General features: G+C 34.4%; 2 protein-coding genes across 3 annotated transcripts in view; both read right to left on the bottom strand.

Moving 5' to 3' along the window:
* Window positions 1-541: 541 nt before the first annotated feature.
* Window positions 542-8,685, bottom strand: LOC146138139 (radial spoke head protein 3 homolog B-like). Its single transcript, XM_083393702.1, has 8 exons — window positions 8,554-8,685; window positions 4,748-4,835; window positions 3,874-4,043; window positions 3,313-3,430; window positions 2,715-2,918; window positions 1,633-1,795; window positions 1,224-1,310; window positions 542-1,156 (listed from the first exon to the last, which is right to left on the bottom strand). The coding sequence occupies exons 1-8, from the start codon at window positions 8,655-8,657 to the stop codon at window positions 1,092-1,094; spliced, it is 999 nt and encodes a 332-aa protein (XP_083249828.1). The 5' UTR covers window positions 8,658-8,685; the 3' UTR covers window positions 542-1,091.
* Window positions 8,686-11,784: 3,099 nt separating this feature from the next.
* LOC146138138 (E3 ubiquitin-protein ligase HACE1-like) overlaps window positions 11,785-19,591 on the bottom strand; it is a 31,338-nt gene continuing 23,531 nt past the window's right edge. For both annotated transcript variants that reach the window (XM_083394771.1, XM_083394772.1), the window contains 7 exons: window positions 17,942-18,090; window positions 17,500-17,681; window positions 17,245-17,339; window positions 13,515-13,620; window positions 13,263-13,387; window positions 13,012-13,190; window positions 11,785-12,949 (listed from right to left, as the gene is read on the bottom strand). In XM_083394771.1, coding sequence (XP_083250897.1) covers window positions 12,847-12,949; window positions 13,012-13,190; window positions 13,263-13,387; window positions 13,515-13,620; window positions 17,245-17,339; window positions 17,500-17,681; window positions 17,942-18,090 — 939 coding nt within the window. In that variant the 3' untranslated portion in view covers window positions 11,785-12,846. The remainder of the gene's footprint in view (window positions 12,950-13,011; window positions 13,191-13,262; window positions 13,388-13,514; window positions 13,621-17,244; window positions 17,340-17,499; window positions 17,682-17,941; window positions 18,091-19,591) is intronic.

Here is a 19,591-nt window from a genome sequence, read left to right as displayed (position 1 = left end):
CAACCATTTCTATTATAAACGCAAAGCACTTTGACAAGAACAGTTAAAGCTTGTAGCTTATGTTAACAACATAATTTGTCTACAAGTCAACAGTGCAACTTTGCGAACTACGGCTGCGTGAACCTCGAGTAGTGACCGAAGGACGGTTGACAAAGCGAATCGCCGCGCCCTGTCCACGACCTAGTTTTTCGCCTTTCTCTTTTTTCAGCAAACTCCACGCGCCTGTGTCCATAAAGAAAAAAGCGACGGGGAAACTATGTTACCGTAGTTTATGTCTGCGTTTTCGACATAAATGTTGTTGCATGGAAAAGAAAAGCCGTCTATCGACAAGTGAAAATGTTGTGCGGTTATACGCACGTGGAAATAAATTACAACAACTCCCTACCTAGCCTACAATGTATCGGTGTTTTTTGCTTATAAAAATCAACAAATCTTACATTAACTAGCAGTATCAACAATTAGACTTAAAAATTTAGATTAATCTTTACGTTGAACAAAAGTAATGCTTTTAATTAAAACACATGTGTACGCACTTAGGAATGTAAATCACTTTAAGGGCTGTGTGTAATATTGTTTCCCCTCATGCGCAGTTTACCCTATGTTGGTGTCCGATTTCAGGACGTATGACTACACATACATTTGCGTTGGCCTTTGTCGCAAAACAAACTGAAGTAAATAACGTAGAACTACTGGCTCAAATAAATAAATTGTTGATAAAACACGTGCATTTGAAAAAAAAAATTGTAAGGATAATTTCCATTTTTACAGTATATAGGAGACAACGAAGCGATAAAACACAATTTATATATATCAAAAATAGAAACATTCAATATAACGGTCGAAAAGGGTTACCCAGTAAGACATCAGTTACCTTCATATTGCAGCAAAGCATTTCAAGAATTTAAGTCAATGCAAATTTGATATACAAGCACAACTAGTGTACCAACACATTTTGGTTGAGATGGCCATCTACAATGTTTGCCAAACAAGATATTACGTTCGCCAAATTTGGTAATTTATTCTTGACATAGTAGGTTAAAACGATAAAATATGACAAAACCGATAGCAATGAAAAATATGTTTTTAGTTTGCTACTGCTTGGAAGATTTTTTATCGTACGCCGTCGTTCGTTGATGGATAACATCCCGAAGAACAGCTGAAAGACAAACGAATCACGTCATATGATTTTACCGCAAAACGATATATAGACCAAGACAACTTACTATCAAGCAGAACTCTTCCAAGTACACTCTTGTTCACACGGACAGAAACTTGTTGCATTAAGTAGGGGATAAAACCTTGTTCGATATCTGAAAAACAACATATATTATTTAATATATGACAACAGTGAAGATTAAAATATTGTAACCAGAATTGCTGAAATAAATACAGCTTATATTTAAAATTCGGAAAATTGGAGTTGTAGGCCTACTACATATGGCAATTTAAATTTCATATAAAATTACTCTACTTCGCCATTTAATTTATGCCAAACGTAACCTTTTGAAACAAAATTCGATTGAAACTTATATTGCGTGCATTGAAAAGGACGAACAACACGCCAGTTTTAAGTACTTAGTTTATCGAGTCACCTTCCTATTTTGATTTTTTCTTTCGTGCGTCACAACATACCTCTTTCAATGGGATCAAAGAAATAGCCATTTGAACGCAAAGTGCTGAATACTGAAGGTACCAAGTCCGCCAAATAACTCTGTGCAAAAGCGCGAGCAGCAATTTTTTCAGCGGTTTCTTTTTCTTTCTTTAAAACATCTCGCTGTTGTTTCATCCTACGATCCTGAATAACAAAGAAATATTGCGGTATTAATTTCCCGATTGTCGTTTGAAGTAAGATTTGCTGATGGCTAGGGCCCGCAAAAGTCAATAAAGTTAAAATTTTTTAAGGACCTCGTCTGTCCACGAATCAAGAAATAAAGTTGTTTTCAGCACCTTAGGGGACTGTTTCTTAGAAGTTAATAGGTCAAAATAAAGTTAAATTTACAATAAAGTTAAAAATATTTCATAAAGTCAAAATTTGTCAGATTATGGCTTTTGTTTTTGTGTTTCTTGAGAGTATTTTTTGCATAAATCGTCGTGAAAGCATTGTAAATCAGGAACTGCGACACAATTAAACCATATTAACCCATAATAGCAGGAAAAATGTCACAATGCCCACTTGAATCAGCAGTAACTTTTATCTCAAATTGTCCATTTTTTTATTTGTTGTTACGTATTTAAATTATTCACATAAAACAATTCATTTCGATAAACGTGGTCTTTTCGAAGATCGACAGTTTGGATTTTAGGAATAGCCTACTGACATTCTGTAATACAAAAATGCCTAAGCAAGCTAAATCTATCGCCAAAAAACCCGACGCTCTTTTTATAATCCATAAAACACCTTGACTTTGCGACAAAATATTACGTTTGGGTCTGAAATCGACAAAATATTATGTTTGGGTAACTGGCATCAATTCAAGGAAGAACTGTGGCCTCTATAAACAAGCAATTTCGTTAGGTTAAAATAAAGTTAAAATTTGATAAAAATAAAGTTAAAACATGTTTTTTTTAGGTTAAAATAAAAATGGCCCTACTGATGACTCAAATTGTGCAACTTTACATTAAAATGTAATGATTTCCATTATTAGGCATCTCAATGTGCATATTCCTGTAATAAAATTACCTAATAGTCATTCAGCCATCTATCTTAACCCTACTTTTTCCTCCTTTCTTCTACGTTCCTGTTCCTGAAGTCTCTGCATTTCGACCAGTTCTGCATTACGAATCTCCTCGAATTCATGTTGCTGCTGGCGCAGGTTGGATAGTTCTTCTTCCTCGAGGACTTCAAGCAACGACTGTTCCAACGTTTTACCCACAAGAACTTCTAAGATAGGCTTAACCTCAAGATCAAAGTCAAACAGCTGAAATAAAACAAAACTAGCTGTTAATCATACAAGCACTAAGACGTCAAAGACGTTTGAATGCCCTTTTAAACAAGATTGTTGAAACAAAAATTGTTACAAGGAGAGTGATTTGGAAACTAAATCTTTTACAAAAGTGTCATAGTTGACACTACAGAGCACTTTGAAAAGATGTTGACTTAACAACATTCAAGTCTAATAAATTTATTCACAGCCAAGAAGCAATAAATTGTATGTCTGTTTTACAGAGTGGTTAATTGACTTTACCTATTTAAATATCATGCCATCTTTGTACCATTGCTAACTAAAATAGTTAATCTCATTTTACATATAGTAAAGTATGTAATTCATTTGTTTTTGGTTTTATAATAGCAATCATATTATGGTATCATACATCTCCTTCTAGAATTTGTGTAGCAACATCTTTTCCTGTTTTTGCGGGAATGAAAAGCGGTGATGTGGGTCTATCAAGGAATGCATCTGTCTGTGTGTCAACATCAGCTTCTTCAATTCTATCATCAACAAATGTTTTTATAAAGTTATAATATTTATTTTTAATTGATTTAAAGCAATAAATAAAGGTAACTAGTAATGCAGATGATTTTAACGTAGTTTCTATAACAGGGGTTTTTAAACAGGGGTCAGTGAATTAGTTTTAGGGGGTTCATGAAGTCCTAATCGAAATATTAGTGTATAGTTAAAAAGTAATAATTTTTTCAAAAAAGCAGTTTAATTAAAAACAAAATGGTTTTGCACTGACTGCATTTAGACTCCATTTCACTTTCACACTTTGTAGACCAAAATCAACAAATTTATAAGGTTTATTTGTATTGTGATGTCAATTTGTGATGTCATTTTTTGAAATTTTTTGCATATCGTGGTCCATGCGACGTCAAAAACAATTTTAGGGGTCCGCGGTAAAAAAGTTTAAGAACCCCTGTTCTATAGGCTTTACCTGTCACTGAGTTCCTCCAAGTATAGTTCAGTTTGGACATCTATATGCTTTCTTCCATCCACAGCATCAGGGGATCTTGTTCTTAACTGTTCTTTTGCCCGTTTTTTTGCTATGGCTCGACGCCTGATTTCTTGCTGCCTTTGTATTTCAAGTGGGTCTGGTTGTGTTGTCTATGGAAACGCAATTAAAAAAGGACTGAAGCAACAAAAAAACATCACACAATAAATTTCAAAAGCATGAGTGAACAGGTTCAAAATTATTTTTCAAAGATAATAAATCTAGCTAAAAATGATTAGTAGGACAACAAACAGTAAATGTAAAACATTATTATATTAGTTTTAAATTTAGTTTTATAATTGATAACCAAGGTATTTACGGTAAAATAGTTTGATATAAATTATATAATTTGAGCCATCAAGGTTCTTCAAAGTTTTTGATGCAATACCACATTGTCACATTTACAACGTTATATAAGCTACAACAATGTTAAGTTTTGCTGTACAAAGTAAAAAAATATAAACTATAAATTTAATTTAATTAGCACAGAGATGATTAAATTTTTAATTAGCACAGAGATGATAAATCGATTGTGAGGACAGTTACGATGAAGTTGTAAAAGTGTTTCTTGTCAGCCATAATGTTTGTAAAATCAGGTTTAAAGAAGGAAGAGGAAATTTTTAATGTGCAGTTAAATAATAATCTGTAAAGCTATTTTTGTTTGTCTATTGCTGAATAAGTGCTATTTGAACAATATCTTCTGAATAATAAAATCTTAATGTAAGCACTGTATATATGAACAGCTTTGCTTGATATAAACAATTGGATTCAAAGATTTTAAGATTTAGTAATCATTTATAAATAGTTGTTAATATACCACTGGAAGAGTATTTTGAGCATAGGTATTTCCTCGCACAATTCTACGATCATACATGATGTTTCCGTATGGTGAAGGATGTTCATTTCTAAATAAAAATAACAATGTGATAAAAACTTTGGAAAAAAATGATCTAATTTCAAGAATAATACAGTCAAAAAATTTGAATTAGTTTGTCATTGCCAAGGTTTTATATTCTAATAAATATGCCCTTCTTTTCTGGTTGATTATTATGTGTTTTGCATATAACTAGATTTAATAGTTAAGAAAAATGAGTAATAAAGAAAATACAAGCAAGCAACATTAAATGTAAATTTTTACATTATCAAGAATGCTCGACTGTCCCTAGTTTCAGGACACAAATTACATAAATAGGAATATCTTTATGGAATCAGAAACCATTGGCAGTAGGTTGCTGCTTGTCGATCACTGCTCAGGGGAAGCATGTATAAGCAAATCTCCAAAGTTTAAAAACCTGAGTGAAACACAGGATCAGACTTTTGTCAAAGAAACATATAATTTGCCCATAATGCCTTCATAGTAAAGCAGTGGATAACAAAGAAATAATAAAGTTAATACGTGGAGTAATCACCTTGTAGATAGCCAAAGTTTCCTTCTGACAACCTGTTTGTTTTAAAACTTTTACCCACCCTGTACTGTTTTTATTTCATTTTGACTTTTAGTAATTTTATTATTTATATGGTATCCATTGCTTTACCATGTATAGGTATTTTACTGCGCTTACAGAAACTGAAGATGCCAGTGTATACAAAATATGTATTTCTTTGACAAAAGTCTGATCCTGTGTTTCACTGGGGTTTTTAAACGTTTTGTTGATGATATGTTTGTTAACAGTTAATAGAAGTGTGTTTTCTCATAACAGACAAAAAATTTGAGATGTTAAAAAATAAAACATCACTACAGCAGTGTCAAATATGAGCATTATACATTTGTTTAAAGTAAATTATTTTATTATTCAGTATATGTGAAAAGTTAAAAGATAAAATCCTTAGGACTCTTTTTGCACTTAAACTTATACCCCTAATAGCATTTCTAATTGTTCAGGTCTGAACATCAGTTGTGGGTATAATATAAACAAATGGAATAATCTACATGCAGTGTTGCTCATCAAATTATTACCTAAATCAGTGGTGTTTTTAATAGAGATACAATAAATAAGCTGACCTTTACTTAGATATTTGGTCAACCACAAAAAGGTTTGTTTTCACCTTAAGTGAATCAATAACACCTTTATATTAAAGAGCTACCCTTTTCAAACAAGTCAATATCTTCGTTATTTTAGGTCCCGGTGGAAAATCCAATATAAAGTAGCTCTTTTTTTTTTTTATTTGACAAAAAAAAGTTTTAAATGCTACATATTAGGCGCACAAAAAATATCTGCCTGTTTCTCATTATAATATGGTATTCATCAAAATTACTTTGACAAACATTAAGTTAAAGCAGTGGTTCTCAACTGGGGGCCGGTGCGCCCCCTAAGATGGCGCCAAACAAGTCTCAGGGGGGTGCGAGCTTTACTCCAACATCTCCAATATTTAACTTTTTGTAATGATTTTATAGGTTTCATGTTGTATTGGTTGTTAATTTTGCTGTCCTAGATGCTTTACATCAAAATACACATGTGAATATAAGTAACTAAAGAAAAATGGTTTGCTTTTGCGATTTCCAGACTTTTAGGCTACTATGTGTTGATAGCTTCTATTTTTTTGGACAATATTTGCTATTTTTCACGGTCGATTCGGGTATGATATGCCACCCTTTCCACAATGTGTTTTTGCCAATTTTAACAATAAATATATCACAAATTGGGGTAAACCCAGACTTTTTTGCGTGAATTTGTAATGTTATTTGCAATATATAGCCTTTGCATTGTGTGCCATCACACCTTTTAAAACACAATTAACACAATGTTTAATTTTTGCGCTTAGACGAGCTACATTTTGACGTGATTTCTGTGTAGTCTTACAACTGTGGAGTCAATGCCTACACAACATTTTTGTGAAAATCAGCTTGATAAAAATCTGAATCCGCCCTGATTCTGGTATAGGACAAACCATGTAGTGAAATGTTAATATATGTTTTGTGACACCACTACCAAATGCAGTAAAACTAATTTAAAGACGAATCTCTATTATAGATCAGGGTTGTTCCTAAGCAAAAATTTACACTCGCCAGTTGGTTGAGCGGCTATCAATCAGCACTCGCCCAGACAAAATAACACTTGCCAAATTTGTTGGTACGCTGTCTGCAAATTTTGTCCTAGCGCAGTCATTTCTTGGGTTATCGTTAACCTGTCTTGTGGTTTCAAAACGCCACATTTGTTGAACAGCAAATAATGACAAAATAATTGTAAATTTACAACTAAACCAATCATTCGCAAAATTAACTACCACATGCACCAGAGGTTCTGTGCTGCATGACGCCCTATAGTGGGTTGTTTGAATTTACCAAGGGCGTCCACAATGGTTTGATTTGTATCTTAACATAACTGCGATATAAAATATTCACAGACAGTTATTTTTCAAGCTTTGGCTTGGTTGATCGCTATGAACTTTAAGAGATCGCAACAACATACTTACATAGACCAATTGCTAGTTCTCAGCTGTAGTTACACAAGTAGGCTATATGTTCAAATATTGTAGTGTTCACTGGACCGTTTCGGTCCCTCAAAACATAACAAAAATCAATAACCGGGTTAAACACTTAAAAGTTAACAATGTTTAAGTTAAACGATAAACCTTATAAAGTTATAACTTTGCCACTGCAGCAATGACATCTTTGATTGTTTGCCGGTAAACAATTTTTTTAAAACGGGACAAAGAGTCTTTATTACGAGCTTCGAACATGACTTTGATTAACCTTATTATTTGTGTAGTGTTGAATGTATTTGCGTCTTGATGTTTAGGAAAATAACTGGTGCTAAGTTATATTTCGCTTAGTAGTGGTGAGATGTCCTACACCAACTAATGAATTTTTATTACAACATTGATGTTGTTCTTTTTTGCTTTTATGGCTGGAGTCAGAGGCTGTATGGTAGCCCTAAGTTAGATGATATCTCTTAAAGTGAACACATATATATGTTAACATTTCTGGTATTTTACAAAACATTTTATTATTTATCAATTTTACTGCACCAAAAGCAGGGGCCGGATTGGGGATGGCACAAGGCCATGCCACACCAAACTATATGTTTTGCCTGTTTTAACTACGTTATTGCAAAAAAAATCTTGCTTCACGATTTATTTTTCTTTGCGATTGAAAATAAAGTTTTGCCTATTTGAATATATTTAAAATCCTTTTCATTTGCACATGATTTTGACTGAGATCAGCAACTTTCTCAAGGCCACATGTTTTATGACATAAATTTGTGATGTCATCTCCTAAAATTTAAAAAACCTCAAACAAAGATCCTGGATTTGTTTCTCATCAGAAGAGACTTGGGCTACAAAATTTACCCAGTTTGATGTTTTCCTAAACTTTGGGTCACCCTGATTAAAGGTTGGGAGCCAATGAGTGACTGATATTTAACAAAATTAAGCTATGCACTTGAGTTAAAGGTACAATTTTACTGAACATTACCAACAGACTGTTTCGAATAAACATAGTCCGGAACTCACCGATTGATTGATTTTTTGCTTATCTAGAATCCATACTCGCTTTTTAAGTAACATGTTATGACATTGTTAATGTTTGTTTTTTCTATAGTAACAGAACATAAATAAACACATAGATTTTAAGTATCGATTATTTTGTAGTTTGCTTTGCTTTAGGTGAAACAAAATACATACTCGTCAAACTGAAAGCGATACTTTCTTCTTCCTTCAACGACTTTTGGTTTACTTTGGAAAGTATATGTTCCAGTTTCTGGTTGCTGTGGCAGTACTGCAGCCATTTTTAATTGAATTCCAAATCCTAAAAAACATTTCAGGAATAACGATTGACTGTTATGTCTAATAAATGGAGTATTATTTACAAACCCTAAAACTTAACTACACTATTAACTTTTGTCAAAAACACTACAGTCAAAAGACGTATAACTTTTACATTCACAGGTTGTTGTTTTTACATTTCTACTAGAAATAACCATAACAATAAGAAAGCGTATTTCAAGCTGTTGAGTTGTTTTGTCTTAAAATTAGGGAGTTGGAATCGTTACTTTTAAATTCCATTGGGGTTTAAAGACTTTTTTCTAAATCTGGGCTTTCAAGTTTTTTTTGGTGAAAGTTTTTTTTAAAGTTTCAATTCTGTGATTTAAAAATTTCGCTTTACCTCAGGCTCAACCAAAATGATTTCAAAACCGACTCATTAAGTTTCGGGTGTCTAGCAGCGACGCATGTCTTGATAATAAATTATTAATACGACAACTGCTGTTTTCACCTATTTTATCGGCTCTTATATATTAGCTTTATCTCAACCAGATGTTAATTAGTGGTGTAATCTTTCGTGAGCATTCGCTAAAACTAAACGACTAGGAAAAACGAACGAGTTTACAAAATGCAGTGGGAAGTTAAATGACACCTTGAGTGACACAGCCAGTCAAGCTGTTTTAGAATTAACCGGAGTTTGACCTGAACAAAATGCTACAATATTCAACGCGGCTGGCAAAAGAACAACTGTTTATTGCAATACTTTCGAGCAGGGCTGTGGAGTCGGAGTCGGACTCGGGACTCGAGTATGACCACGTAAAACTACCCGAGTCCCGAGTCCGACATGCGCATGCACAGTGCCAAAATTTTAAAACTGATATGGCTGCCAACTGGAAATTTTAAAGATGGAATAATTTCTAACCATGTGTAATAAGTAAATTAATTATACGACACCCCGTAAGTGAATTGCCTAATATCCACGTTATTTTAGTTGCGTAAATTGGCGGAATACAGACTGTAGAGTCGGGGCCGGACTCGGGACTCGTCGAAATCGTACATTTGACCGGAGTCGAACTTGGGTTTATATTTTTTTGGCCGGATTCGTTCCAATAAACAAAGATTTAGAATTGATCCAGACGGGAATTTCTCTAACCTCGGTACACCAGCAACCTGGATGGTCAACCGGTCGACCCACTTGACTTGCTTAGAGACCAGATGCTGCTTTTACGGCAAACCGATTGCAGGAGACCCCTGCGCTTGCAAAAATCGCCAACAGCGTCCTAGAATGGCATTCAGGGGCAATATGAGCAACTTTACCACATCGGTAACACTTACTTTGTGTCTTCCCTTCTATTTTGCTACTTTGTAAGCGCAGGTGTTGGTCGACGCTTGTCGGGTAGTCTACTAAATCGCGCACCTTAATTGTTCACTACAGACCTCAAAAAATTTTTTATCTATCTTCGGTTTGTATAGCAACGTATTGCAGGGGAAAAGGTATTTCGTCAAAATCAAGTCTTAAAGGGCTTTAAATAAGGCTTCGTTATTGACCGAACGCATAAAAGGTGTGCGCAGAGACTCGTCCAATAGATCCTGGATTGAGTAGAAACCGCACGTGCTGGCGTTTGGCGGATCCGTGCTGCTAACTCTTGAATGGATTCCCCTGGCTTGCGTTATACATGTCGTTCCAGAATTTGAATCGTTCTCGTACCACGGAGCGTTTTGGGTCAAACTGTTCCTTCATAAAGGCAAGTATCTCATATAATGTAAGGCCGTGAACTTGCTTGGTCGGTGAACTTGGAGCAGCGAGATTATAAAGCAACTTGTAGGTCAAACGTTCAAACCGGCCTTACATATTTGGTTGTATTTCCAGGGACGGATTTAGTCATGACCCGGCCAAACTCATTTTTTAGCGTGTTTTAAAGAGTAAAATGGAAATTTTTATCTCGTATGTTCAATGCGATTTTTTGGCATATATGCAGACAAAAAACGCCCTCTGCACTGGGGCACACTATCCAACGAAATCTTAACAAACTTATTTAACCTAATATTTAAATATTTTTTGCTCTTAGGTCGAATGTATTCCGTGCGTGTGTTTGTGTGTCTTTCCCGATGTATACCGTCTTTTCAATATGGCCATTGTACCACAAGTAATACATCGAAACCCTTAAGAAAAAAACTACATTTTTTTTTATTTTTTGTACGAATGTTTTACGAATATAATCCCTAAATTTTAAGTCAACGCGCCCCATAACTTTATAAACGCCTATATATCAAGCAATGTACATTTTTATCTGTGCTCAATGCGTGGCCTCTAAGTCTACATACAGTTTGCATTTTAAACAAGTACGTCGCATTTTTTTCTTTTTTAAAATTCGACTACCTAACGCAGGGGTCGGCAACCTACGGCCCGCCAAGTAATTCATCCGGCCCGCCGCCTCTTTGACAAACTAAGCACGAGTCCATTTAAAACATTTTTTGACTATTTTAACTACGTAAGTGCGAAAAACCTTCTACATCCGTTTTGTTAACGTTTTGATGCTGTCTTTTGAAGTTTTGAACTAGATCAGCGCTTCTTTACCGTTGCGCCATTTTTTGTGCGGCCCGCAGAGACCTTTCTGGGGTTGGTTTTGGCCCGCGACTAGAAAAAGGTTGCCGACCCCTGACCTAACGTAATAACAAGTTCGCGTTAGCACATTTGTTTCATGGCGTCAGAGTATAGATCGAGTCATATTGCGTGTATTTGAGACTTTATCTTTGACCCGACCTGACACAATATTTTAAGTTTCTCATGCGGCTCGAGTTTAAAAGTAATCGAACACCCTTGCGTTAGGGGGTGCAATGGGTGGAGTTAAAAGTCAGGGGTTAGGTATGTTGGGCATTAAGGTCTTATTTCGGCGTTTTTTTTTATTCCAATCGGGACGATATATTCCGAGTAAGCATTATTCTTATTTTGGTCTACTGTTATTATTCGGCCTTGTGTTCTAATTTTGGTCTTATTGTTGGAGTCTGTACAAGTTTGCCAAAAGGTATTTCAATCATGAAAGCTCATAATAAAGAAGAACGTCTCGAACAACACAAAACAGCCTGGAATACGCAACAAGCCTAATAGCCAAACTTTTCAATAAAATATATTTTATTAGCATTAAAAGGCATTACTTTTGTAACATTAATAAGGAAATAGGCCTATACTAGCATCACGGATTCAATTAATTATTATCTGCTCATACGTATTTTGCTGTTAGCAGATTGGCCTTGACGGGGGGCATTTTGCAATAAAAACATGAACAGTGCACACGCCTTAACCCTGAAAGTGAAAAAATGCTTATAACATTACACATGCAGAACTTAAAATATTGCAAGGGCCGGAACAAGAAAAACAAACCTTAACGGGCCGCATACTATTGTAGCTTGTAATGTGGCCAATATAGTGTTCATAAACGAACATGTGCGCTGCAGCTAAAGTCCAGTCTAATCACGCGAAGCACGAAAAGAAAACTTTTATTTGGTCTAAATTGGCAAAACTTATAACTTGTGATGCATTGGAAGATTCGCATGCAATTCAAGTCTTGTTTACAGAATTTGCACTGTGTTGGGGTTTGCAACAAGCCATAGCATACAAAGCCCTTTCTGGTTAATATTTTTCTTTAAAACGGGTAAAAACGGAGGGAAGTTTAAAAATATAAACTATTTAATTTAGACTGTACAAAATGAGTACCAATGCTGCTTCCAAATGAAAACTTGTATTGTTATTTGAAATATTGTTTTTCGTCTATTAAATATACCATTTTAAACCAATGTGCTGTTTGACTTTGTTTTTTAAAAAGAATTAAATAGGCCTACATGTTTTTTAAAGGTCTGATGTTTGACCTTATATCAAACATTTGTGAGAATATAAATTAATTTTGTGAGAATTCTAGAACTTTCTGACTGTTTGTAACCTAAATGAGACAGTATAGCGGCAATTTTAGTATTTCAAAATAAAACTACATATCTCATGCCATACTTTGTCTATGCCAAGCTTAAGTAAACAAAAACTAATAGTGCACATAGACTCGTTTTTCGTTTGAAAGTAGCACTAATAATACACTGGAATATCTGAAATTATAACTCTCGCGTCAAATAGGATTGCATAAGAATATAAAAGTCAGGAGTACAGTGAAATTATTAAAAGCCTAAAACTTGAAAACTTATGTTTAACTAAGAAAGGAAAACATGTTAGGTGTAGGAATATCCCACACGTCCACATTCGATTGCTACAAGCAGCTTCTGCTGAAGTTCTTCAAAAGTGTCATATTCTGGCAGCTTCAGCATGTTCATACTACGAATAAAGTAAGTATTGTTACCAAAATTTAATTATATTTTTGTTATTTTTTAACTAACCATGTACTTGCGGTTGGCAATAGATGTTTGTTACCCGGGTCAATGGAAACAACAAACTTATTTGAGTGGTGAGACAAAAAAATGGGTGGCAACCTTGACGAGCTAGTGACAAAGAGTAGAAGATTTGCACGTTGTTCTTCAGACATTAAAGTAATACACTTCCACAGTGACTGAACAATCTGCCATGTATACAGTTATTCCTTTTAGGTATGTAACCTTCATTAAAATTTTACAAAAAAAGGTAGGTTTACCTGTGAATTTTCATCATAACATCCTGTATATGTGGTAATACTTTTCCAAGTATCAATATCCAGCTTAGGAGAGCCTGCTAACATTACTTGAAGTTCGTCTTCACTAAATATTTGAAGAAGTGACTCTAAACAAAGTTTTTTTTTATTTCATTTTTTATGCGTTTTTTAGTTTTAAATAATACTGGAACATCTTAGTTAAAAGACGTACAATACACGAACGAAAGTGCATACGTTTGTCGTTTGTAAAACTACCTGGAATAAATTCGTTGAAACCTTGCCTGAAAGCAGTAATCTGTGGTTGAATAGCATGTGTCATGCGCAGTTCTGTGACAAGCTGGACATACTCACTTTTGTTTTCCTGATAGAACAATTTATATGTTGAATTTAGAAAATGCATATGTGAAGTTGCTAACCTTAAAAAACATATGCCGTTAAACATTGCAATAGATTCTTATAAAACTAAAAACAAGAATTTATCGAAATAAAAATTCCAAAAATAAAATTATGACTTTTTTAAAGTAGAATCTTGTATCTGATGAAGCGGTTACCAAACCGGGCGCCAAGGGTGGCGTGAAAGCATGTAAAAGTTGTTACGTTTTTTTCTGTTCTAATTTTTCGCGAATAAATTGTTGTGCTCCAATCTATTGCAAAGTTTTTTAACTTAGACACGTGACCACGCCCCCAAATATTTTTGTTGCCAATTTTCGCATATGCAATTTTTTTGCAAATCTTTATAAGTTTCTAGTGTTTGTGAGCCTTTTTTGTAAAATTAAAAAATAAAATCCCGGATTCGCGCTAGGTGGAACATCAAGAGATTCAACTGAATAGAAGTTGCGTTACGGCATAACCTAGTAATTTCAGGCAATCACAAATTTCATTTATGTTTTATTGTAGTGTGATTTTTGTTTTTTGAGTAGTATAACTTTGGTATTCGGTCAAAAACTGGACCCACTATATAAAGCAAATTAGTTTGTGTGGAACAGCAGATGGTGTTTGTGAAGACTATTGTGAAGATCAGCATTTAGCCGAGTGGTTGTTAACCGGGAACAATTATCAGGGGAGCGCGCTACTCCAATATTTAATAATGATTTTATTAGTTTCATGTTGAGTTTGTTGCTAATTTTGCTTTCATGCTGTCCTGTGCTTTAGATCAAAATTACATATGAGCAGATAAGTAACTGTACAAAAACGGTTCATAATTTTGACATTTTTACGTGGTTTCTGTGCAGCCGTACAACTGTCGAGTTAATGCTTCACAATATGTTTGTCAAAATCAGCTCGATGAAAACCAACATATAGAGCAGGGGTTCTTAACCTTTTTTGTATGTTTTACCCCTTTAACAAAGAAGAATATCAGATTTACCCCCCATTATATAAAATAGTTCTCATCTATTAGAAAAAGGAAAGTAACAAATTACATTAGGTATAATCAATGCGACGGGTTCCCTTGCTTTTGGCAACGAGTTGTTGTCAAAACAGTCCAGTTTGGTTTATTTTTTTCATTTCAGACTGGACAGTTTTGACTAAAAAAGTTTTTGCTCATCATAATTGGATGTGAATTTTCTAGGTGCCTTTTTAAAGGAGTCGGTTTCATGGTACTGTTTAAAATGTTTCCACGCACGAGACACACTGAGGAACTTGAAGACCATTCTCAATAAGATACGTAAATCCAAAATTAAAATAATTTTTCTGGTACTTTCTCTTCTTTTGGGACATGCCATTTTAAAGATTACATTTTTTGTTACTTTTACAGACTATAATAATCAGTCAATGAGTTGTTTAAAGCCTTAATCATTGGACTAAAAAGATCAACAATAAACTAACTTGGCCAGTTAAGCCGTACCTAGTGACAAAATTAGGCAATCACATGTATAACCAGCACTGAAATTTCAAAAAGTGTATCGGAACTTTCAAAACTGCTCGCAGACACGTTACCTTAATCCAGTGGTCTCCAATCTTTTAAATAAGCGACCCCAATTTAAATAAGATGTAATCAGAATTTACATTGCGACCCCATTTTGGAGACAATTATAGGCAATGTTAAAACAAGTGCTAGAATGCAGCAGAACGGGCACCTACTTCGCCAGGGAATGTATTCATGATGACAAGTAAAAAATATTTTTAGCGATAAGCCTCTTCGCCTGTTTGTGTTTCTAAGTGGATATGCTTTCTAATTTGGCCTGTGGAATGCAACCTCAGAAAACGCGGATGTTTTACTAGAAATCAACAGCATTTGTTATGATGTTACAAATGAGGGACGCTTTTAAACATCTCCGTCTACTGTCTACGTTTGACACACTTGTACATGTAACTTGGTGTGGTTTTAGAAATAGTGAGACATTTGCTGCGCTAAATCAAAAACACAAATTTTGTCAAATGTACGTTAACTGATATAGCAGCTCTTAAGAGCTAAAAACAGCAATTTTTATGTAGAAGATGCACTCAGTCACGTTTATTAGTGGGACCTCATTGTAAAGAAAACTAAATACATAAATCGTACTAAAACATTACGAATATGGTGAGTTATGGCGACCCCACAAAAATTTTAGGCGACCTCACTTGGGGTGGCGACCCACAGGTTGGAGACCACTGCCTTAATCTATGCCGTGACTGCCGAAGAACCTGATTTATTCAAACAGTAAATGACGTATTAATGAAGTAACTGAGAGATAAGGATATTGCCAAGAAACTAAAAAAATGATCAATTAGCGAAGCATAACGTTATCGATACAAGGCGATAAAAAATCAATAGGGTACTATAGGCTAGTTTCAAAAAAGCAGTTCTAGGAAACTATGCTACCAATACCTACAGCTGGCACTATTTTTCTGTCTCGTCAGCTGATGTGGATATTTTGATTGATAGCTAATTTACCCCCTAAAGTGAGGAAATTTACCCCCAGGGGTAAGTTTACCCCAGGTTAAGAAAGGCTGATATAGAGCATAAGCATTTTTTTGTGTGTCTTCCAGGATTAAAACCAAATAAACGCAATTTTTTCTCGCCTCGCGCGATTAAGAATCAACTTTGGTATTTTTACGTTGTCGCACTGATATGTAATCCAAACATTGCTTTTTTTAGTATGATACCTATATGTGATATCAGAAGGGGTAAGGCACAGGACGATTACCAACATGGCGCGGTGGAAAAAGGTTGAGAACCACTGATCTAGCCTAACTATCCTGGGTCAAAAGGGTAGAGTAGGTGACATTTTTAATTTGTCACAGCGCCAGGAGTGTGAAGTTTTAAAGGGCGCCGTCAGCAAAAAGTTTAATAACCGCTGGTCTAATGTATTTAAAGCATTTGATGCAAATTTTTCGTTTATTACGGGCAACTAAAACAGATTTAATTTATTTAAATGCGCTGTTTAGCGCAGGGGTTTTCGGTGCTTAGTTAAGTTATGAATTTCAAACTAGTAACTTTTGGTCTGATTAGCTTTTTAGGGGCGATCGATTAGTTGCTGATTACGAACTCCTGCGCTAATCATTTTTAATTAGGTTTCAATCAAATGTCCGGTCATAGGCTAGTACACAATGCTACGTTATCATTAGAGTTACAGTTGTTGTTTTTCGGGTTCACCTGTAAAAATGAGTTGTCATAGAACATAACACGTACGTCGCATTAGGCTAATAAAAGTTAAACCTCCAACAAATAAGTAGCTAAACCTCAGGTAATGACAAAGCAAATACCAACGTGTTCTGTCAGTAGTAACGATTTTTTTCAGCGCGCCCCACTAAACGGCTGAAGGCAACTATGTTTGCACTACCTGGCCAAAGTATTGGAAAATAAAGGTTAATTTTACAAGAAAATTTTCTAAAACGAGGAATTTCTAAGGAACACAGTTCAACACAAAATATAACATAACAGAGTTTAACCAAAAAAACATTTTAATCTGTATTTTGTAGATAGGCTGTATCTGAAACACATTAAGGGAATACAAAATGACGCACATAACTCTAAATGAAACATGTAACTATACTGTCATACCTGGGTTACAGAAATGTTGGAACCATTTTCAATTAATTCAATTTTCTGCATCACCCCAAATACATCAGTTTCAACAGCAAATGTGAGCTCAAGACCTAAATTAGAAATAAAAGAAATAAAATTACAAATATATTATGCTTCAGGTAATATTATATACTTGCCAATATTACAAGATTTTTAATACAAATTAATGTATTTAACTAAGCTAGCCTAGCAATCATGAATTAACTACAGTGTTTTAATTATGTTTGTTACCAAGGTCACTAATATCATTATCCAATATCCATTGCAGATTCTTTGCGTATTCGGGATCTATTGATGCAACATCCATGTAATCAACCTTGATTCCAAGTATATGCTTATAAAATGAGGATGTAAAGGTGAAATTTACCAAAGTATGGCGATAGAGTGCAAGTCCCAAAATCTGACCAGCAAACCTTGATTACATTAAAAAAAAGATGCTTGTTTAATGTGTACCTTAATAAATCAATTGTTTTTGTAAAGTGAAAATCCTAAGAACAAAAGGCTGAAAATAGAAGAAAATATGACTTTAAAAGTTTGATTAACTTAAGATACACATTTAGGTAAACATACATAAAACATGGCATCAAGCAAACTGCAAGGTAGTCATTTAATCAACAAACATGTACTTTGTGAATTGGTGAAAAAAAAAAGACAAATAAATGTGCCCACTGACTTGAAATAGGTGAGATGGTCCGGATTTACAGAGGAGTTTCTGTTTGGTTGAAACAAGCAACCATCAGCAGAGGGTGTAAACAATCCATACTGTGGATTAAGAATTTCGGATGACAGCAAATGTAACCATTCTCTTAACACTCCATCCCCCTGTTTTATAAGTTTGTTTTATAAGTTAAATTTACTACTAATATTTTCTTTCTTTAAATATTAAGCATTGGGTTCTTCTCAAAATAAAATTACTTCAAAGGCCAAATGAAACCATGTTGATTAACCCAAAGGCAGCAATATATTAGATCCAAGAGGTAATAGACTGCCAACAGCTGAGGCTACACTATTATTTGGGTTCTTCGCAGGCAAACACAATAAGCTTTGAGCATGTTATTGCTTGTTTCTAATTCACTCAATCACTGAACCAGTAATCGTAAAACGGCTTTTTAGCAAAGTTGTATCCCAAATTTAGCGGGAGTAAGTTTAAGTGCACAAAGCACAAAAAATTTGTTTATTTGGTTTAAATTCAGAGAGCCTTTTCTGCAAAAAACATACTTGGTGCACCAGGTACACAAAAAAGCTTAGCACATTGCTTGATACAATGTTTATCAAAATGAGTTTGGAAACAAATTATTAGGACCATTGACTCCACAATGGTCCTAATAATTTGTTTATATGGCTGCCTAGAAACCACATAAAAATAACATAACGGGTTCAGTTTCAAAAGTTGTGGAGTGTATTTCTAAAACAATGATCATATTGAGGTATAGATTCCCACAAATAGCAAAAATGCCTCAACTAGATGGAATTTGCACAAATTTTATTTTGTAAATAGGGTCAACACTGTGTAAACCTTTGGTTAAACAAAAATGTATCAAAAATATACTTTTTTCATTCAGTAGGCTAATTGTTATGGTTTATCCAGTTTAAGTCGCAAACATTTTTTGTATGTAAGTGAAATCCGAACAAACCTAAAAATATAATTAAAATAAGTTTGGGCATCACTAGGAAAAAACAACCCAATATTAAAGTTAAGTTAATTGCTGAAAATCTACTTATGACCTAAGAATAATGAAACACATGAGGCACTTAAATATAAAATAAATTATTTTATACTTCAAAGTGCATTGCAGGCCGCACAATTTTTCTCACGGGCCACATGTTGGCCACATAAATCAGAGCTTAGCTCTAAGGAGTTCAAAATGAGATTGTTTTTTAACATACAATTGCTTTCTAACCTAAATATACCTTACATTAGTTTCTTTGTAAAATATTCATGCTGTAGATTGCAGTACTGCCCATGTTGGGAAACACTGACCTATAGAGGCTATGAAAAAAAAACAATTAGTGCCCACAATGTTACGACAAGACGCAACAATTTTGCTAGAAGCATTACAGCAAATCATTCAATGAATAATTTTATTACAAGCAAAACTTTGTTGCACAGCAAGCAAAATGCCCTGGGCCCAAGGCGCCAGGTCTCTTAAATTAAAGGTTTTACCAATTTCAATCGAAAAAATGCATTTTTTCGCAAGCGCGATTGAGCTACGGTTTGCGCAAACAAAAGTAGGTTTTTTTAAGTTTTATTTTGTTTTATGATGTTATTTCTATAAGCTTAGATTCCACCCCAGAAATCCTGGATCTTGCCAGGGTCATCAGT

This window comes from Ascidiella aspersa, chromosome 7, assembly GCF_963924565.1.
Source record: "Ascidiella aspersa chromosome 7, kaAscAspe10.2, whole genome shotgun sequence".
Taxonomy (NCBI): domain Eukaryota; kingdom Metazoa; phylum Chordata; class Ascidiacea; order Phlebobranchia; family Ascidiidae; genus Ascidiella; species Ascidiella aspersa.
Note: the sequence above shows the minus strand (reverse complement) of the source record. Positions and strands in the feature narration are given on the sequence as shown.